The 21,798-nt window shown below is 33.8% G+C and overlaps 3 protein-coding genes across 4 annotated transcripts; 2 read left to right on the top strand and 1 right to left on the bottom strand.

Annotated features, from left to right (window-relative positions):
* The first annotated feature begins 166 nt into the window (after positions 1-166).
* On the top strand, positions 167-6,456 carry LOC109817482 (phosphatidylinositol/phosphatidylcholine transfer protein SFH8). Of its 2 annotated transcripts, none has more exons than XM_020382735.3 (14): positions 167-492; positions 802-1,105; positions 1,419-1,518; positions 1,660-1,926; positions 2,024-2,101; positions 2,206-2,307; positions 2,438-2,487; positions 2,578-2,677; positions 2,770-2,868; positions 3,031-3,147; positions 3,242-3,377; positions 3,736-4,133; positions 5,617-5,691; positions 6,182-6,456. In XM_020382735.3, exons 1-14 carry the CDS (start codon positions 459-461, stop codon positions 6,203-6,205), a joined length of 1,884 nt encoding a protein of 627 aa, XP_020238324.1. In that variant the 5' UTR covers positions 167-458; the 3' UTR covers positions 6,206-6,456. The 2 variants fall into 2 exon arrangements, with proteins under 2 accessions (XP_020238324.1, XP_020238325.1); XM_020382736.3 differs by having other exon boundaries at positions 169-492; positions 6,185-6,456.
* A 3,301-nt stretch (positions 6,457-9,757) lies between these two features.
* On the top strand, positions 9,758-10,402 carry LOC109817487 (secreted RxLR effector protein 161). Its single transcript, XM_020382743.2, has one exon. It carries the CDS (start codon positions 9,758-9,760, stop codon positions 10,400-10,402), a length of 645 nt encoding a protein of 214 aa, XP_020238332.2.
* A 6,026-nt stretch (positions 10,403-16,428) lies between these two features.
* Positions 16,429-20,929, bottom strand: LOC109817489 (inositol-pentakisphosphate 2-kinase). The gene is made up of 8 exons (XM_020382746.3): positions 20,463-20,929; positions 20,289-20,390; positions 19,976-20,191; positions 19,353-19,500; positions 19,110-19,150; positions 18,831-18,941; positions 18,053-18,649; positions 16,429-17,151 (listed from the first exon to the last, which is right to left on the bottom strand). The coding sequence occupies exons 2-8, from the start codon at positions 20,388-20,390 to the stop codon at positions 17,029-17,031; spliced, it is 1,338 nt and encodes a 445-aa protein (XP_020238335.1). The 5' UTR covers positions 20,463-20,929; the 3' UTR covers positions 16,429-17,028.
* Between the last annotated feature and the right edge of the window lie 869 nt (positions 20,930-21,798).

The following is a 21,798-nucleotide window of genomic DNA, read 5'->3' as shown; positions in this document are numbered from 1 at the left end:
TCACATAAACATAAATATCTTAAAATTAAAAATTAAAAATTAAAAATTAATTTAGATTAATCCCCAAACATGAGTAAAATCGAAAGTGTAATATATACGAGTATTTAGAATCATGGCACACATACACATTACAGAATACAGATATAATATAGTCAGTGACTCAGATGGGAGAAAGCAAGGCATTTGGCGAATAAACATTAATTTGACTGGCTAGGTGGTTTGATTTACAGTTTTGACTTTTGAAGCATTTTTTCACCGTTTCACAAACCATTTCCTCTGCCGACATCTTCCAATCTATCTTCGTTTGTCCTCTGCAACACCACAACCACCCTAATCATTACTACCGTAACCTCTTATTTAATTCGGTTTCTGTTCCACTCAATTGGTTTTACTCTTCAATCTCATGTTTTCTTTCATCCACCACGCAACTTTCATTTTCAATTAACACTATTCTTCACATGTCTGGGCCTCTTGATCGCTTCGCACGTCCCTGTGAGTACCACTGCCTTAATTGTTTCTCTCTTTCATCTTAATTCAACGCGTTAATTACCTCCTATTGATTCAATTATCCTGTGTTTTGATCTGCATCACCGATTCAACTGGAATTAAGGTTTAAACTAGCTGAATTTGATTTAATTGCGTGATTTAATAAGTGAGTTGTGGGTTGATTGATAAGATAATCAATCTATTCAGATTTGCCTGTAATGAACAATTTATGTGGTTTGAACCTCAAAAGCTTGTGCAATTGTGTCCAATCCTGAGCTCTGAATGATGATTGGAGTGGATTCTGTTGTTTGATAGGCTTTGAAGGGTTTTCTGGTCACGATGAAAGGAGGGAGAGGAAATCGGATTTTGAGAACTCGGAAGATGATAGGCGAACGAGGATTGGTAGTTTGAAAAAGAAAGCGATTAATGCTTCAAGCAAGTTCAGGCATTCTCTTAGGAAGAAAAGCAGCAGGAGGAAGACCGCGAGCCGCAGCAATTCTGTTTCCATTGAGGATGTTCGAGATGTTAAGGAGCTCCAAGCAGTGGATGCTTTTCGACAAGCGCTTATGTCGGATAACTTGTTGCCTTCAAGACATGATGACTATCATATGTTACTCAGGTTACTGCCCCTTATTACTTATATTTGAACATATCTGCAGAAGATAGATTGCAGTGATCACAACAGATGCGTCATTGTTAATTTGTTATACCTTTAGTAACTATGAGTCGTCTGTAATAGATTGATTTTGATCATGGGTTCATGGCCTTCTGTATTTCAAACTACGCATAAAAATCATAACAATTTGCTGATGGCATATGTAGTAAACATAAGATGGTGTCTTGGCATGTTCACATTTGACATGCTTCTCACACAGATAGCTTGTTTGCCTTGCAATATAATGTAAAACTCAAATTAACTGATGTTTTTGCAGATTCTTGAAAGCAAGGAAATTTGATATCGAGAAAGCGAAGCACATGTGGGCCAACATGATCCAGTGGAGGAAAGAATTTGGTACTGATACAATTATGGAGGTGAGTCATCTTATTTGAAAAATACACGAAACTTCTTATTGGGTTTTCTTCTTTGGTTGATGATGTTTGGTTTAATCAACCGTACGTTTCGGAATTCATTGTTCATGCTATACTACTTTGGTTTCCTATCTTTCTCTTTAGGATTTTGAATTCAGTGAGTTGAATGAAGTCCTGCAGTACTATCCACATGGTTATCATGGTGTGGATAAGGAAGGAAGACCTGTTTATATCGAGAGGCTAGGTAAAGTTGATCCTAATAAGCTTATGCAAGTGACTACCATGGAAAGGTATTTGAGATACCATGTGCAGGGTTTTGAGAAAACGTTTGCTGTTAAGTTTCCTGCATGTTCCATTGCGGCAAAGAGACATATAGATTCAAGTACAACCATTTTGGATGTTTACGGCGTGGTATGTTGTCTGTCTAAGTAGTCTGCAAAATTTCCTTCCACTATTTAAATTTAAATTTAGTCAATAGTTACTTTGGTACCCTGAATTATGTTTTCAGGGTTTCAAAAACCTAACCAAATCTGCACGGGAACTCATCATGCGGCTGCAGAAAATTGACGGTGATTACTATCCAGAAGTATGCGACTTATATCATAGATTTTCTTTAGTAGTTTTCAATTCTTCATGGCTTCTGAACTTATTGCTCTGATATCTCTTCTAACCTAAAATGATTCTGTGCAGACATTATGTCGAATGTTTATAATCAATGCTGGTCCTGGTTTTAAGCTGCTTTGGAACACAGTGAAAACATTTCTTGATCCCAAAACTACTTCAAAGATAAATGTACGTATTAATTATTTGATCTGCTATTCTTTTTGTTTTAGATTTTTATAGGATTTCAATGATTATCTTTTACAGATGACAGAGATAATCTATTGTTATATTATTAATTGATACCTTAATGTTGCATTAGGTTCTTGGAAACAAGTTCCAGAACAAATTACTTGAAGTTATTGATGCAAGGTAACTATGCATTAATTTTTGTTTAAAGGTGTTATCTATCAACCAACTTTTATAGTTATTTGGAAATTCTGACTACCTGTGGTTTTTCAGTGAGCTGCCTGAATTTCTAGGTGGTTGTTGCACTTGTATAGATCAAGGTGGTTGTATGAGGTCTGATAAAGGACCATGGCAGGATCCAAACATTATAAAGGTTTGCTGCTTATCATGCAATATTTAGACTCTGCTTTTCACTAAATATTTAGTATGCTTCTGTGCTCAGCTAGAACACTTGTGTGCTTGCAGATGGTTCTTAGCGGTGAAGTGCAATGTTCTAGGCAAATAGTAACAGTTTCTAACGATGAGGGGACAGTCATTCAATGTGATAAGGCATGCTTTCCAATGGTATAACCATTTTAGACGATTGATGAATGTGAACTTTCAGATTTTACCATTCTTATCAGCTCATTCTTTATATTTATAGCCATCTATTAGACACTTAATAATGAGCAATTGAACATTCATATTTTATGATTCTTATCAGCTCTTTGTTTTGGATTTTATTAGCCAATAAGAAGTAGTGATACATCAACAGCAGAATCAGGATCTGAAGTCGAAGATATCACTTCTCCCAAAGCAAGTGGGAATTATACAAACCCTAGGTTAACTCCTGTCCATGAAGAAGTAAGTGATCATGACTTTGGTATTGATGTTGAAAAAAGAAAGAATAGAAAAATGTTCCAGTGAATGAAATACAACTACTTTGATGTTTGTCCAGGCAAGATTGATTGGTAAGGCCAACCATTCTGACGGTTTCTCTGCATATGATGAGTATGTTCCCATGGTTGACAAAGCTGTTGACCTTGGATGGAAGGAGAAACAAGTAACAACTCAAAACTCACATGGGTCAACAGGTTAGAGACTTGATGCATATTTCCTGAAGTTATTGATTCAGATATGCCCCCATTGTTAACTTGCTTTCATGTTATTTAAGCCTGCTGGGATGAAGAGAAACAATGCCACAGTCTTTGCAAATTCAACATATTTATGGTTCTGCTTAACAATATAACATATACTTAAGAGAATTAAAAAATCGGCAATTATGCTTTATATATCTTTTCACATATTTGGATTCATTGATGGTTATTTACCAATGCATAAATTGAACAAAATTTGCAAGGTAGTAGATTTTAGATTGGGATTTTACTACCCACCCAGGGTTATTGGCATCCAAGAAAAGTATAATTGTAATGTATCTGTTATTTGTTGCAGAAATTTTCTTATTGAGGACTGGAAAGTCTGGCGGCAAGTGTGCATATATCTGGGCTATTATCGTGGGCTTCTTTGTGGCCATCTTTACTATTGCACGTTCACTAGCATTACGTGTGACTAAGGGAATGCATGACACTAAATCTGATTCTGCCAAAAATATGCCTAACATGACTGTGCATTCAATAACTAAGGAGGTATCTCGTCCCCCATCTCCTGTTCCCATATTAACGAAGGCAGAACTCATCTCATCTGCTTTGAAACGCCTTGGTGAGCTTGAAGAGAAGGTTGACATGCTACAGTCAAAACCAAATGTGATGCCATATGAGAAAGAGGAGCTGCTTAATGCTGCTGTTTATCGTGTGGATGCATTGGAAGCAGAATTGATTGCTACAAAGAAGGTACTACCTTAGCAACTTTTTAAGTGCCGTTTACACTGTTTGGAGGAGAGGAGAGGGGCTTTTCATAATTTTTTCTTATTTGGTTTTTAGGAGGGGAATGGAGGGGAGTCTCCTCATCTAATTCTAGCTCCCTTCCAATGTTGGGGGATTTGAAAGGGAGAGGAATTTTAAATTTTTTAATAAAATGTCCAAAATATTCTTATTTATATTTTTAAAATTAAAATTATAAGGATACAAAGATAAATTGATTTTTAAAATCTCTCCTCATTTTGAATCAAATAAGAAAATAGCTATCTACCCTCCTTTCAACCAAACAAAATTTCTAATTCCTCCCCTTTCCTTTATTAAAATTCTTACTTACCCTTCCTTTAAACCAAATAGATCTTTTAGCTCCCTCCAAACACTCTTTAAGGTTTTTTATACGAAAACTAAAAAATGCAATAAATTTTCTGTTGAATTCTTTTCATTTTTACTCCACAATAGTTATATACAAGTTGTTTTTAATTTCAACTTTCATGAAAAATGTAAAAAATCATTAAGTATTAGGTGAAAAATAAGAGTATAATTGATAAAAAAAACTTGATCTTCTAAAACCATAGATCAATAAGAACAATTAAAAAAAAAAACTGACACTTAAAAGTGTATTTCACTCAAAATCACGTAATTTACTTCAGGCTAAACAGACAGGAATTCCTGCTGTTTTATTGACTCTCAAATTTTAAGAAAAAAGTTTGTATGCTTTGCTATTATTTTCCATTGAATTGGCCTGTCCTCCAATTACCTGCTCAGCTGTAATTTTCTCTCTTATGGGTTCTGCTAACTATGCCCTAAGGAGTCCCAGTGATGGATCCCAAAAAATTATTTAGTGAGGACAATATTCTTATATATAAATTTATGGGGACAATACTTATATTATGAATTAAATTTTTATACTGTGGAAACAATTTATAATTATGCATACATATTTTATTAAGAAAACTTTTGAAGTTTACGTTGGCAATTACCCCTTATATCCACCAAGTGAATTGGTTCCTGCTAAGGACGCTATTTAAGGAATCAATATATATAATTTATTATTTATTTATTTATTTTTATCGAAGTTGCACACAATAGTGCACTGATGCACTTTCTAATTAATTTTTTTTTATCACTTTTGATTCTTTCGTCGGGTTTTTAAGACATAGGTTAGCATTTTTCTTTTCTTATTGTAAATCAATAAATGTTTGGCAATACACTTGACTTACCATATTTTCAATTCAATTCCCGATGATGTTGTGGGTAGATGACTGCTTGGCTTAGAGCTGCTCTTCAATTCAATACCTGATTCTTAGCTTAGAATCTTCATATCATAAAATATAGGATCCTTGTTACCAAACATTAAAGCCGCTGCTTTGCTGTTGATTATGTATTTATGGCATTGTAATTCACTGTTAAATATATGTTAATATAAAAAAAAATCTAATCTATCCTATTTCCTAAACAGGCTTTATACGAAGCTTTGATTAGACAAGAAGAACTTCTGGCGTACATAGATAGTCAGGAGAGAAGCAAATTCGAGGCAAGTAAACATATTTGTATCTTTTATATATTAAAAGTAGGAGTGTGGAAAAAATCCAAACTATCCTAACCTATTCATAACCTATTTAATTCATATTAAAATTTTAATTTTATTTTAAAAAAAAATCCGAACCGGTCTATTTTAGAAAATCGATTTGATTATTCACTCCATTTTTATAAGGTGAATTGTTTGGGTTGGATTTGGTATTTTTGAAAAATTGATTCATATATGGATAGAAAGTAGATAATCACACCATACAAATAAATCTAGTTTTAAAAAATATGATCCATGTTTTAAAAAAAAAACCAATCCACTTTATAAAAAATGAATTGATTAATCAATCTATTTTTATAAAATAGATCGGTTTGATTTGGATTAGACTTTTAAAAAATTCAATTCATTAACACCCCTATTCAAAAAGGTAAAATCCAAATAATTATTACTATCTTGCTTGGGAACTCATAAAAGTATGTCCAATGATTTTGTATAGCAGAAAAAGAAGTTTTGCTGGTGAAGAGATAATTGTACAGAACGGAGTTGCAGCTTGATGGAGATATATTACTTCTTTCCTTGTTGTATATTTTACCTGCACAGTTGTTTGTGTTCAAGATGGCTTGTCCATTTTCCTCGAAGTTCTTGTATGATGGAATTCTGTTTATATATACGTCTACTTATCTCTCTCTTTCTCTCAACTTCGATGAAGATGATTTTGTTTCCTGAATTATATATAATTGTATGACATAAATAAAGTTTGATCTACCTTCAGTTTAGAACTCTTTTATAATATCCATGCCTTAAATATCATGTTAAAATGGCTGCATAGAAGAAGCGTAGACACAAAACATATTATTCCTATAATTTTTCTTTGTTTGTAAAGGCATATTGTCTAATTCATGTATCTTGATGTCAATTTTCTTGGGAAAAATGTTCCTTCCTCATTAATTGAAAGAACAAGCAGTTTTGCATGTTTAGGGTTTAAGGTTTTGCATGCTGCACAGACACATTCTGCTATTAGTTAAGCCAACAAACAAGAGTAGTGAACATATATAGTTTAACAAAATCACTCGAGACTCAACATGTCAATTAAAATCTGCATTTTGTAAATGCAACGGTTTCCATTTTATTAATATCCAATTACATAATCCAACATGAAAGTGTTCATGTTGCAATGAAAGAAAATTCTGAACACAATGCTATCCAGGAAGCCTAGGTACTGTGTCCGAGGACATTGCCTTAATTTAAACACTAACTTCTAATGAAACTTCTTACCCGTAATTAGTTATGCAATATTATTTTCTGTTGTAAAGCAGTTAGGTTGTTATAGTTGCTTTCTTTTTTGTTAGCTTTTATTCTTCATTCTCTTGTATATAAATTGCTATTCACTCAATAAAGAGATCAAGCTGTTGTTTGATCATTTTCTGTATCTGTGTGTATTCTGTGCTTTTCTCTGTTTTTGCATTATGGATGCCAAGTTCTTTGATATGGTATCAGAGCTCTTCATGTGAAGAGCTTTGCTGCGCAATCTCGCTAATCTTCTTTGTCAATCATGAGTGAAATACATAATCAAACACCTATACCATGGATAGTTTTCTATATCTTCATCCAAATGAAAACCCAGTGATAGCTCTTGTCTCGCCGGTTCTTGATTCTGGAAACTACCATTCATGGAGCAAATCCATGATCACCGCATTGAGTGCCAAGAATAAACGGGAATTCGTTGACGGAGCTGCACCTGAACCTCCCAAAACTGATCGAAACTACGGAGCATGGCGACGCTGCAACAACATGATTGTATCCTGGATCGTACACTCTGTTTCTCTTCCGATTCGATAAAGCATTTTGTGGATGGACAAGGCCGAGGATATATGGCGGGATCTGAAATCGCGTTACTCACAAGGTGATCTTCTACGAATATTTGATCTTCAACATGAAGCCTCATCAATGAAGCAAGGTAACCTTTCTGTAACAGAATTCTTTACCAAACTGTGCGTAATATGGGATGAGATTGAAAACTTCAGGCTTGATCTTGTTTGCACCTGCGTTGCCAAATGTTCTTGCTCTGTTCTTGGCATCATATCCTAACAAAAGCTTGAAGATCGCGCGATGCAATTTCTTCGAGGATTAAACGAGCAATACAGCAATGTTCGTTCACATGTACTCCTCATGGATCCAATGTCGACAATCTCAAAAATCTTCTCATACGTTGCACAACAGGAACACCAGCTAATGGGAACCAATATTGATAATACTGGATTAGATTCTAAGGAGAGCTTGATTAATGCAGCAAGCTCCATGTGTGGGTTCTGTGGAAGGATTGGACATATAGAAAATGTCTGTTACAGGAAGCATGGCTTTCCTTTGAGCTATGACGCCAAGAATAAAGGAAGTAATGTCAAGAGTGGGAAAATGTGCACCTATTGTGGAAAATCTGGACATACCATCGATGTATGCTACAGAAAGCATGGGTTTCCTCCGGGACATAAATTTCACAATATGAAGAACAATGCGAACAGCGTGGTGACAATTGATAGTAAGCTCACCAATGATCAAAAATAGCATCATGAGTCACAGGAAATTCGTTTTTCACCACAACAATACAAGGCTTTGCTTGCCGTGATCAAACAATTTTTGGTGCTTCGCACTACCTCATGCAACTTACTTAATCAGTTGCATTCCTACTCCTTTTTTAAACAATATTTCTCCATATGCAATTCTTTATGGTCAACCATGTGACATCTAACCTTCGTATTTTTGGTTGTCTTTGTTACGTTAGTACTCTCAAAGCCCATCGACAAAAATTAGATCCTCGTGCTCATCCATCCATTTTTCTCGGTTTTAAGCCACACACTAAGGGATATTTTGTATATGATATCCATTCTAATGTCATTACAACCTCTCGTAATATTACCTTTTATAAAGACCATTTTCCATCTTTATCTCCTGCACCGCCACCTTCAACCTGTACCTCTCCTTCCCCCACTCCTTTCACATACACCGACCCCACTTTTTTATCCCCTCTTACTTCTATTATCTCTACACCTCCCTCATCACTTCCTCCTAATCCTACCCCTAATCCCCTAACATTTTGCCGCTCTACTCGACCCAGACACCCACCCTCTTACCTTCAAGACTATCACCGTGCTCTTGCTACAACTAGTATCTCTTCCTCGCTGGGTGACAAATATCCTCTCAGTTATATTTTATCATATTCTCGCCTTTCTTCTTCTTTCGTAATTTTATTTTCTCCATCACCTCTACTACTGAGCCTTCTTCTTATGCTGAGGCGTCTCGACATGATTGTTGGATGAAGGCCATGCAGGCTGAGTTACGTGCTCTAGAAGCAAATAACACCTGGACTCTCACTACTCTTCCCTCCCACAAGACAGCCATCGGATGTCTCTGGGTCTATAAAATTAAATTTCACGCCGATGGCTCCATTGAACGATACAAAGCCCACTTAGTTGCAAAAGGATACACACAGTTGGAAGGTTTAGATTTTTTGGACACCTTCTCACCAGTGGCTAAGCTTACCACTGTCCGTTTGTTGCTCGCCTTGGCCTCTCTTCAAAATTGGCACCTCAAACAACTCGATGTCAACAATGTTTTTCTTCATGGTGATCTCCACGAAGAGGTTTACATCCAACTCCCTCCTGGTCTTTCCACCGACAATCCCAATCTTGTGTGTCATCTTCGACGTTTGCTCTACGGCCTCAAACAAGGGAGCCGACAATGGTTTCATCGTCTCTCTACTTTCCTAGCTTCTCATGGGTATCTTCAATCAAGTTCTGATCATTTTCTTTTTATGCATTTCATAGACAACACAACTACCTTTCTTCTTGTCTACGTCGACGATATCATCCTAACAGGCAATAATCTTGCTGAGATTCATCACATTACTGCTCTGCTGGATCAAACTTTCAAAATAAAAGATCTTGGTGATTTAAAATTCTTTCTTGGTCTTGAGGTGGCTCGTTCTCGAACAGGTATTCATCTTTGCCAACACAAGTATACCTTGGATATACTTTCTGATGTTGGTACGCTTGAATCATGACCTGTTTCAACACCCATGGATTACTCCACTCATCTACAAGCTACCTCTAATACTCCTCTATCTGATGTTTCTGCTTCATCTTATCGTCGACTTGTTGGTCGTCTTATTTACCTTACCAACACTCGGCCAGACATCACTCATGTTGTTCAACAACTTAGTCAGTTCATGGCACATCCCATGACTGCTCATTCTCAGGCTGCTTTTCGTGTCCTTCGATACCTCAAAAGCTCTCCTGGTTCTGGCATTTTCCTTCTTACTCATGGTGATTTGCGCCTTAAGGCTTTCAGTGATTTAGATTGGGCTGGGTGTCGTGATTCTCGTTGCTCTATCACTGGTTTTTCTATATTTCTTGGCAACTCCCTTATTTCGTGGCGTTCAAAGAAGCAAACCACGGTTTCCCGTAGTTCTTCCAAAGCTGAGTACTGTGCTCTAGTGTCGACTACGTGTGAACTTCAGCGGCTCACTTATATCCTTAAAGACACTCACGTTCCTTTCGTTCAACTTGCTATCCTCTACTGTGATAACAATTCTGCCATTTGGATTGCATCTAATCAGGTTTTCCACGAGCTTACCAAACATATCGACATCGATTGTCATATTGTGCGTGAATGTCTTAACAATGGTACTTTGAAGCTTTTGCCGATATCCTCGTCCATGTAGATTGCTGACATCTTCACCAAAGCTCTTCCTCCGTCGTCTTTTGAACGTCTCTGTTCCAAGTTGGGCATGATGAACATCCATTCCCAACTTGAGGGGGCCTCTTACCCATAATTAGTTATGCGATATTATTTTCTGTTGTAAAGAAGTTAGGTTGTTATAGCTGCTTTCTTTCTCGTTATCTTTTATTCTTCATTCTCTTGTATATAAATTGCTATTCACTCAATAAAGAGATCAAGCTGTTGTTTGATCATTTTCTGTATCTGTGTGTATTTTGTGCTTTTCTCTGTTTCTGCATTATGGATGCTAAGTTCTTTGATAAAACTCACTCAAAAAGCAAAATAGGAAATGTGAATGTGCATATCTTAACATCCATGCGACCATGTCTCAAACAAGCTGGATCAACACGTTCCTTGATAATTTGAGTAATGTCTATGCAATCACACCACGCCCATCAATTTTATACAATTGTTGCTAGCATTAGTTTGATGAACATCATAAAAATTACCCAAAACTTCAATTTCTGTAACTAGTTTTCTTCATTTGCACACCTTCAACAGAAAGAATGAAGAATCAACGTGAGAAGTTTATATAATGCACGACTGCATTCATAAAGTTGCCGTGTAAATAAATTAAGCACCTTGTTTTGTATGGATTTATTCACAGCATAACTTCCGGATTACTCAGGTAACAAATAAAAAATAATTTCTCATAAAGAAATTCACAATAGTACTGGCACAATAACAAGAAGGAGATAATTACATAATGGAATAGTGACTATACTGATCTTCAATAGTCACATACTCGTGATGCCACTCATCATCACATCTCTGACACAAATTCGGAATATGGGAAACAACATCCTTTTTCTCTTCCTTCTTTTCTTTTTTCTCTTCCTTCTCTTCTTTCTTTTCTTCCTTCGAGGGACCAAAACTCACAATGGTTGCTGATTTTCTGAATTTCCTATCATTCTTTATGATCCTTACTGGATCAGCCTCACCAACCAATTTAGCTTGAATTCTATCATGTGATGGACATTTTTTTTTTCATTTTACTGTTTTAGGATCTATGGGTTTGGTTTGGAACTATTGTATCATTTCAAGCACAAGTGCAGGACTCCACCCAATAATCACTTTAAGGAAAAAGGTTGCTACAAATGCAAAGGAATTAAGTTACAATAGAGACAAATATCATTGAAGGCTTTTTATGAAGAAATTGGAATTAAGCTACAAAGGTTTTTTTTTTTTGTATTTGTCTACACTCTTGTAGAAATTGGAAATTCCATGTAGCAAATGTACTCATACTTTGATTGAATTAATAAAATTTATACTTGTTCTTGTTTAGGGATGACAATGGGGCCCCATGGGGGCGGGTAATAGTAAACCTGCCCTCGTTCCGCTAGATAAAAATTGGTCCCGTACCCACCTCATATCTGCGCGAGTATCCATTAAGCGGGTATCCATGAATTTCTTGAATACCCATGGATATCCGTGGATATCCATGGATATTTATAAATTTTTTTAAGAAATTAAAAAAATTATATTATAAATAATTTTAAGTTTATATTTAATGTCATTAAAATATTAAAAATAAAAAATTAATGTTAATTTTAAACTTGTATTTAACGTTAATTTTGTTGAAATAATAATAAAAATGCAAGATAATCAATAATTTAAAATACATCAATCTCACAAGTAAGTTAAAGTCTCATCACAGAACTACAATAATTCAATCTCATAATTTCAAACGAAAGTAAACAACTTAAAATACATCAAATTTATTGGTTCAATCAAAGCTAGAAAATTAATCAAATTACATCCAACATAATTCTATAACATGCTTAACACATGTTGGTAACTTCATCAACCTCACTTTTGTAAGAAAATAAGAAAAGAAAGTGTAATTTTAGGATTATGTGGTACAAGAATAATTAAGATATTTAAGAAATATTATTAAACGGGTACCCGCGGGTGTGAATATCATCATACCCGCCCCCGCCCCATTTAAAAACGGGTAAAAAATTATCATCCCCATTATCTGCGGGTACCCAATATTCTATCCATTTATTATCCGTAGCGGATTTTACTCGCAGATGCGGATATTTTTACCATCCGTATTCTTGTTGCACTGAAAAAGAATCCAACTTAAAAATTAAAAAAGATAACTAAATCTTATAAATATAAAAACAATGTTTCACTAATAGCCAATCCAATTTCTCTTGTATTCAATTGCATAAGCAGCAATCCGTTGTAAAAATCCAATCCGTTGTAACAATCCAACAATCTCCGGTCTTCAATTGTCTCAAGAATTGGATTCTTCCCAATCGGCCCCTCAAGCTCCAACACCACCATTACAGTCATCTCAACGATAACACACTATTTTGATAACAAAATAACATACTGTTATGACACTAGAATTAATAGGAAAATTGATTCATCTATATAAAGTAAGAAAATAACAACTAGAATAGACAATTCAAGAACACTTACATTACATTTGTTTCTGTTTACAAGTTGATTGGTAATAACCATATTCTTCACAAGATTTGCATGTTTTCCTTTTGACTAAGGTCTTGTTCATTGACAATTCAAGACCACTCTTATATCTTCAGGCAACTTGTCAGAATCATTCCTTTTCCTACCCTTTGTCTATGATATATGTGGATTCTTGATATTCAAACTTGAATCATCATAATTTGTCTCAAACATCAAATTTTGATTGTTTGGCTCTAGAGGAATTTCATTGATATTTGACATTTTTGTTCCAATTGTAGAGTCTATATCATAAACGTGATCAAATTCTCCTACAATAAACTTATATGCATCTTCTGATCTTTTGGTCAAATCAACAAATTTTTTAAATTGATACTGCACATGCATACTTCTCAAAACATCTGATTCATGATTCTCAATATCAAGAGCACCAACCTCTATATCTATTGGCTTCCTTGGTCCAACGCTCCAAAATATATTCACTAGGAATTTGAATAATATTTTTGGCTTGAAAAATTACCAAAGTGTGCCTACATAGTATTCCCATGGATTCAAAAAGTTGGCAACCACATCTAGCATTCTTTGACTCTAAATTTATATCAACAATGAATGTATCTCGAGCATTAAAACAATTAGATACTCGATACTTTCATTGTGAACTATTTTTCTCAATCTTCTCCTTTGTAAAATAGCTAACACTTGTAAGCTCATTATGAAACTTGCCAAAAACATTCATAATAGAAACTAATGCAGCATGCTTCTCAGTTTTCGAGCCGATACTCAAAATGCATGATTTGTGTCTAGACTCAAAGTCCTCTCTTTTTTCATCCTCATATCGTTTATTTATTGCCTTTTCATATTTTACCACAAAGTCTTGAAGTGTTGTGCTTGCATCAACAAATAAGTCAAAAAAAAAATTGATACTCTCACTTCTTTGTATGGTATTCATACCACCAAAAAAAGTGTCTTGATTATAAACTAGTATCCATGATTCCTTAATATCAAATAATCTCTTAAGCCATTCATTGTCTTGCAACTTATATACCTCCATTATATGTTGCCAATCATCTTCAAAATCTTTAATAGTTGGCGATTCTCGAATAAGAATGGAACGTCAGTCTGGAAATATGAACTACATTTAGTGGTTGAAGAATAGAATGTCAGTCACGTGATTGAAATGCAGACTCTATTTTGAATAATTTTAATCCTTGGATCTAAATAGGATGGTGGCTAATATTGAATGTAATACTTTTAAAATTATCATGAATATTATTATAACCCTTATATATATATATATAAAAGGAAAGATTCATTTTATTCTAAGAATAAGTTTTATAGATTTATTTCACTTAATAATTTATGTTTTATATCTAATTTTAACAATTTAACCGTTAATTTAAGAATTTTTAACATAAAGATTTAGTTTACAAATTCTTTTAAAATTTTGAAAACCATATGCCTGAAGGTGGGCCTGGGACTTAAATACCCAGACTATTTCCCAATTTGAAAAGAACTTGTGCCCGAATTCATACCTATTCAAAACGAGTTTTGTAAATAAGTGTCAATTTGAATTAAATCTAATGAAGTATTAATTTTAAAATTTTGTAAAAATTTGTAAATCTTATCTAGTCATTAATTTTCTTTTATTTAACAACTTAATTATTAAAATTTAATATATCCATGAGTTATTAAGTGATAGTAGAATAAGTCTATCAAAACTTTCTTTTAATATATATATATATATATATATATATGAGAAGGATTATAATAATACTGACGTAACTTTTATTAAGTATTATATTGCTCAATAACTTTATATTAAATGTGAATTTTGTAAATTCAACCGTTAAATTAAAAGTTCTTTACTCTTAGATCATATATACAAAATTTTATATTAATCCAAGATGATTTGATACTTTATTCTTATAAAAAAAATTGACGTAATATATACATTTCAAAATATACTAAAATATAAACACTTTGATTATCTCCAAGTTGTTGTTCAATTTTAACAAAATCTGATACAAACATATAAAGTTATATGAATTTTCAATCTAATAATTGAATTTACAAAATTCACATTTAATATAAAGTTATTGAGCATTATAATACTTAGTAAAAGTTACACCGGTGTTATTATAACCCTCCTCTCTCTCTCTCTCTCTCTCTCTCTCTATATATATATATATATATATATATATATATATATATATATATATATATATATATATATATATATATATATATATATATATATATATATATATATATATGAGGAGGGATTCGTTTATTTCAGGAGTAAATCTATCTAGACTTACTTCGTTCAATGACTCATGTTCTACATCAAATTTTATTGATCCAATCGTTGAATTTAAAGTTCTTAATGCATAGATTAAGTCTGCAAATTTTTAAAACTTTTGAAAATCATTTAATACTTTATTTCATTAATTCAAATTGACGAATAATCATAAAATTATTTTATACATTGATTTGAATTAATGAAACGAAGTATCAAATGATTTTTGAATTTTTTAAAAAATTTACAGATTTGATTTATGCATTAAAACTTTAAATTCAACGGTTAGATCATTGAAACTTGATGTAGTTTATGAATTATTGAACAAAGTAAGTCTAAGCAAACTTACTATTAAAGTAAATGGACCCCTCTTTATATATATATATATATATATATATATATATATATATATATAAAGAGGAGGGTTCAAACGACACCGTTGTAACTTTTACTAAGTGTTACACCGCTTAATAACTTTATATTAAATGTGAATTTTGAAAATCCAACCGTTAGATTTAAAGTTCACATCTCTTGGATCATATATGTCAAATTTTGTTAAAATTGAACAACAACTTGAAGGTAATCAAAATGTTCATATTTTAATATATTTTAAAATGTATATATTACGTCAATTTTATTTTATGATAATGAAGTATCAAATCATCTTAGATTAATATAAAATTTGATATATGTGATCTAAGAAATTTGAATATTCAATCTAACGGTTGAATTTTCAAAATTCACATTTAATATAAAGTTATTGAACGGTGTAACACTTAATAAAAGTTACACCGGTGTCATTTAAACCCTCCTCATATATATATATAATACAACCTTAGCCTCCATCCAACTCACAGAATGCCTCCAAGAGAAAGACTTGGCCAAAAAATAAATTGAGATTTTAAGTCCACCGACTTCAACCTGTTGTTGAAGGCTGACAAGCACAAGCACAAATAGAACAGAAAAAGACATGGAAAATGATGATTATTGCAGCGGATGTTTCCTGGTAACTGTAGCACTCGAAAGTAAATGTTTTATAGCAGTGACATTAGAGTGGAGATTATTTCAACGGTAAACTCTAACCTCATGAATTTGTAAATTGATTCCAAACTGTTTAACGTGTGTTCAAGTATAACATGAAGCTAAACAAGCACACTTCCATATGGTAGGAAAATCTTAAGAATAAACGTGAGCATTAATGGAAGAATAAGATTAAAAAAATGGCAGAAAATGTGACAAGCTTACACATAATTTCTTGCCTCAACATTATTATCCAGATAACTTTAGTCAATTACAGAATTTGCGACAAAAGACCTTATTCAAGGAGAAGTACCCCATAAAATTTGAAAAGCTCACATCCCAAGAAAAGGATGAGAAAACAATAACTTGCTACCTTGGAGGATTGAACACATCTATTACTCGCTTAGTCTAACTTCAGCAATCCTGAACCTTAGAAGATGTCATTTGTCTATACAATCAAATTGAGAAACAACATCCCAAGAAGTCATCATGCCAACCTCCTTCCTTCATTGGAAACCCTTCTAATACCAATAAAACACAGACAACAACATAAACCCAAAATACTTAATTCGTTTTTAATTTTTTTTTTTTTTTTTATTTCAGGAGGGAACAAATACTAGGACTAGAAAAATAATAAAAATACAAACACAGGGGAATATGACAGCCCCAACATACAGAAAGTTGAGAGTAGTGTGGTACAGCAAGCAAGGAGGGTAATGAAGCAAAATACCAGCAGTTTCCATCTTCACCTTGCAACTAGTATTACAACAACATTTTGGAAGAGAAGAACACTATCAAACGATTTAACTATACAACATCTTTCACTTCATATCTTCTTGATCCATTTTGATCGTTTGTCTGTAGCAGCTCACTATCTTCTTATCTAACTCATAGTAGTCTTCCACTTTACTCAAGCGCTTTAAATCGAGGTCAATAAAATACACCTAATATGGATCAAATTGCAAATGAACTAAGAAACTCAATGTCACAAAAACTACATCTGTAATTGATTTTGGTAGATAAAGATAAAAAGAATAGGATATTTAAGAATGGTAACCTATGGATAAAGGAGACAATAATTCATAACTATATCATGTAAATTATGATATTCATGTTGAGAACTTTTGCATGTTATTACTGCTTTCTCTTTAATAAAAAAAAATGAGTGCAATGACTACAAGATATTAACAGCTATTTTTTCAAGTAATGCAAATAAAGTACTTAAAATAGACCATCAAATCACGAGTAAGGGAAAACGGAAGGGAAAGGGATCAATAAATTTGAAATCCTTTTAACCAATGGAATCACAGGTAATGGCTATGCATACTTTAAGTTTCCTTTTCAACAGAATAAATCACAAATTTATGTCTGATAAAAATTGTTTGCTAGTCTCTTTTAAAAGCCATTTCTTTTAGAAGTACTACAGTGGGGATGCTCTGCAAAGCTGCCGTGACAGCAAAAGTATTAAATACCCAAAAACATGTTGTCTTCTCTTAAATTCTGAGTTTATCCTTTCCTAATTTAAACTTTGGATGCATTAAATTTTGATTTTATAATATCTGATTTTAGTAACTTTAGATACTTGGACCAGTTGTATAATAACTTTTACCAAGGTGATTAAGGTGACTTCGCATCATATTTTATGTCATTTTTACCAAACTAATTCCGAGTGATAGTCAGCAGTACATGTTCATAGCACCTATAGGACAACAGTTTTTGAGAAGCAGCGGCATCCCCAAGCAAGGCCATAAATCAAAGGCATAAATTAAAATGAACTTAACAGATTCATGCAAGCACTATACACTATATTTCAACCAACAATAATAATGGAAAAGTTCTGCATACCTTAAAATCAAAGGCCTGTTTAGTTGACTCGAGATATACATTATTGTACACAGATCCAGAATCCCCCTCATTCCTTGGTCTAAAACACAACATCAAACTGCAGTCTTTTGCAGTTGTTGCTATCAGGTAGTTCTTCACAATTCTCAACTTTTCATCCAATGAAGCTGAATGCAAAGATGTATATATTTGTGCCTGTTCTTCATTCAGTTCCCTACATACCATGCACTGTTGAGAAACAATGTCATGGTATGCATGGATGGCTCCTTCTATGTCAATATTGTCAAGCTTCTGAACCTCTAGGAGATTATCAAGAACTCCTGATTTTTGCAACGCCTCAGTAACTAAAGTAAATAAGTTATCTGTACATTGACCATCATCAGCTTGAATAACTGACTTAAGTTCATCTTCAAATGCTTTAGCAATACATACATCTGTATCTTTTGAAACACCTCCCAGTCCTCCAAGTATGAGAGAGCCATTCAAAAATACACGAAAATTGTTTTGAGGAGTTGTAAGAAGACCTCTAATAGCTTTCTGAATTCTTACATTGGATCCAGAGAACAGATCAAGTGGATTGTACTCGCTCAGCTGTGATATCTACAAACATATTCAAAGAACTTCTAACTCAGATTTAATGCTAAAAAAACCATGGACATTGACTGTTATAATATAAATCAAAAGACAGAATTAAATGCTGAGTCTAGAATATTTGACAACAGGAAGTATGCACTACACAGCCACTGGATCACCATAACAGATTAAATTTTGTGGGATGTACCTCTCCTTGAAGCAATTTCAGAGTTTGGTGCATTTCAAATCGAGTTATTCTCCTTTTGATTGCATTTCCTTCAGATATGAATCTTGAAAGCGGAAGAAATCCGCATTTGGGCTACTTTTCAAGGTAAAATAAAAGTTATTCTTACAACCAAGCAAAAGAGAAAGACTGAAAGAAAAGGGGCGAAGCTGAGATAAAGATATTCAATTTAAACTAAGGTATTCTTTAAAGAGAGAAAAATAAACCAAAGAGTAATAATGTGTGATATAATGGAGACCATACCTTTATCTCAACAGATAAGCAGTGGCCAGATCCTTGACTACCTGAAATGAAACCGGAAGCTTAATACAGAACTTTCAAACATCTGACAAGTTTATGTACTAACTTCTCACACTTGCAACTGATGATATCTCAGCAAGATATGATAAAGAGCTAAAACTTGCATATTAAATTTGAAAGGAAAAACAGCAACAAAAAAAAAAATGTTAAGGGTAGAAACAATTTCAATGATACACATCTCATTACCATGAACAAAGAGCGAATGATCAGACATGAGCAGGCCAAAATCACAATGTGTATCAACCCGGGCAGCATCAACCCGCCATGCAGGACGCTGACCAGTAACATTCTTCTCAACCAACTCAAGGAATTCCTTGGTCACAAGGACATACATCTAACAAACAACAAAGAGGCATAGGTCAGGGTTCACAAGCACTTACTTTCTTCTGCAACATCTTAACCAGATCATTACAAAAATCACGGCAACTCACTGAACCCATTTTTAATTTTTATCAATAACAAAATTGATCAGAATAGGGACAAAAAATAACCATCTTAAAAAGGTGTGTAAGGGTCACTTTCAAAGCCCAAGGTAAGAACGCATAATAAAAAAATTAAAATAACTACTTTCAGTCAATAGGTTTCCAACATGACAATAATAATAAGATAGAGACAATAATTGTCTCTATCTTATGATTTAATCCCTGTGTGAAAAAACTATAAATTTTAGTTTCTATACATGAATAAAAGTTAAGTTTTGATCCTTAGCACTAATACCAGAGAAGACTATTTGGTAGTATAAAATTGCTACAAACGAGGACAACTACAGAGACCAAATGAATGGTACAATGCAAAAGTGACTAACATACCCCAGCATCAACATAGTTGGAACCAAGCAAGGGCTTCATAACATGCTGCACATATAGCTGACCAACAATTTCCTTGTCCGAGGATGAAATAAGTTGATGCACATCTTTCCAGAGGACACGTTCATGTGGAGTCAAAGCAATGCTATTCCTCACACTCGCACCCTTTGACTGCGATCCATTCCTCGGAGCCTTACGTATGCGGATCACTTTCCCAATCTACACACACAATGCACAACACACATAAACAATTGTTTGGGGTTCATTCATCTAAACACAATTCAGCAACAAGCAGCATAACAAAGAAAGAACAGACAAAAGAAGGAGAGGATCCGGTGTATGCGAGCACAAGATTCACGGCTCCTTCGCCTCTGTAAACCCAGTGAGCTGCATCTTGTTCTTTCAAAGTCAGTGCCATCTGTGTCAGCCCAAAAAACTGCTTAAGCATTTCGTCAAACACCCATAAGACAGTAGAAAGAAGAAAGGGTACCTGATGCTGGTGCTACTACTTGGAGTTAGAATCACAAGAACGAGATTAAACGATGCAAATGTTGTCTTAGATTCTGTTATAAACAGTAAATGGAGACAAGGTGAATAACCAAAGTGGGGAATCCAGCCGAAGGAATTGTATGCTGTCCCTCTGTGAGTGGAGTTTGCTTTACGTGTCATGGGAGCATTACCTTTGGCGAAGAAAATGGTAATGTATAATAGGCTTAATTAGAACTCTAATTTAATCCTTCATTTTTTTTAAGTTCTAACTTGTTTCTTTTTAAAAAAAGAAAATTAAAAGTGGATCAATGTTATCCTTTCCATTAACTCTGTTTAAATTGATAACACGCTCAAATGTGTTTTATAATGCTAATTTATTTACTTAAACAATGTCGTGATGATATTAATGTAAAAAACGATGTCGTTTTTATAAGTGAGACACGACATTGTTTTTGTTTACAGGAACTCATAGTCACTCAGTTCAGTGGCTAACAGGGTTAATCAAATGGTCATATGAGACACGACATTGTTGGTCCGTTGTCTTCGTGCCAGTAGTTTTGACAAGAAAGGTCTGCATTTTGTGCTTGTGTGTTACATTTTCTCTTATGGGTGTAATGTTGGTGTCAGGGATTTCCATTAATTTCAATGTGTATGGTCCACATTTTTTTTTGTCCTTTTCTGTTTCTGAACATTTGTACCCTTCTATCATTTTCTATTTACAATTGTATCCCTCTATCTTTTTTCTATTTACAATGTACCCCTGTCTTTTTTTCTCTTTACATGTGTAGTGTATCCCTTTGTCATTTTTTGTTTACATTTGTAGTGTACCCCTTTGAACATATTTACCCCTTTGTTAGTTTCTTGCTTTGATGCTAATAGTACCCTCTGATGTTATGTGTACCCCTCTGGTAGTTGAATAACACATAAGTTTTTTTTGATAAGCAAAAGAGATTAATATTAAAAGGAGTACAAGGGGTACTCCAACCCGTTACAAGAGATAGAGATACAAAATTAGTCTAAAATCTAAAATAGAAACTATAAGAAATACAATGTTGGGTTATTATACCAAGTTGAGTAACTAAAAGAACAAACAGGGATAGAACAATTTATCCACTTCCATGAACGCAATTTAATATTATCCAACACTTCCTTGGCATCTATAGTACCTTGCTGAAAGATAATAACATTTCGATGAAGCCATAGGGACCAAATGACAGAAACCCAGACTACTCGCAATAATTGAGAATGTTTTTCATATATGCCAAGATTCGTCCAATATAAATAATGAGAAGTTATAGAATTGGGGAACACCACCGTAACCTCCAACCACTTAGCAA

Source organism: Cajanus cajan, chromosome 9 (assembly GCF_000230855.2).
Source record: "Cajanus cajan strain Asha chromosome 9, NIPB_CcT2T_4, whole genome shotgun sequence".
In the NCBI taxonomy this organism is placed as follows: domain Eukaryota; kingdom Viridiplantae; phylum Streptophyta; class Magnoliopsida; order Fabales; family Fabaceae; genus Cajanus; species Cajanus cajan.
This window is presented reverse-complemented; position numbering and strand designations above follow the sequence as displayed.

Excerpts from the sequence above, each read along its gene's own strand:
- LOC109817482 (XM_020382735.3), top strand. The coding sequence starts at position 459 with ATGTCTGGGCCTCTTGATCGCTTCGCACGTCCCT. Across the intron at positions 4,134-5,616 it reads AATTGATTGCTACAAAGAAG|GCTTTATACGAAGCTTTGAT; the intron begins GTACTACCTTAG and ends TTTCCTAAACAG. Across the intron at positions 5,692-6,181 it reads AGGAGAGAAGCAAATTCGAG|CAGAAAAAGAAGTTTTGCTG; the intron begins GCAAGTAAACAT and ends GATTTTGTATAG.
- LOC109817487 (XM_020382743.2), top strand. The coding sequence starts at position 9,758 with ATGGATTACTCCACTCATCTACAAGCTACCTCTAATACTCCTCTATCT.
- LOC109817489 (XM_020382746.3), bottom strand. The coding sequence starts at position 20,390 with ATGGCACTGACTTTGAAAGAACAAGATGCAGCTCACTGGGTTTACAGA. Across the intron at positions 18,650-18,830 it reads TGAAATTGCTTCAAGGAGAG|ATATCACAGCTGAGCGAGTA; the intron begins GTACATCCCACA and ends ATATGTTTGTAG. Across the intron at positions 17,152-18,052 it reads AACAGGCCTTTGATTTTAAG|GTGTATTTTATTGACCTCGA; the intron begins GTATGCAGAACT and ends GATCCATATTAG.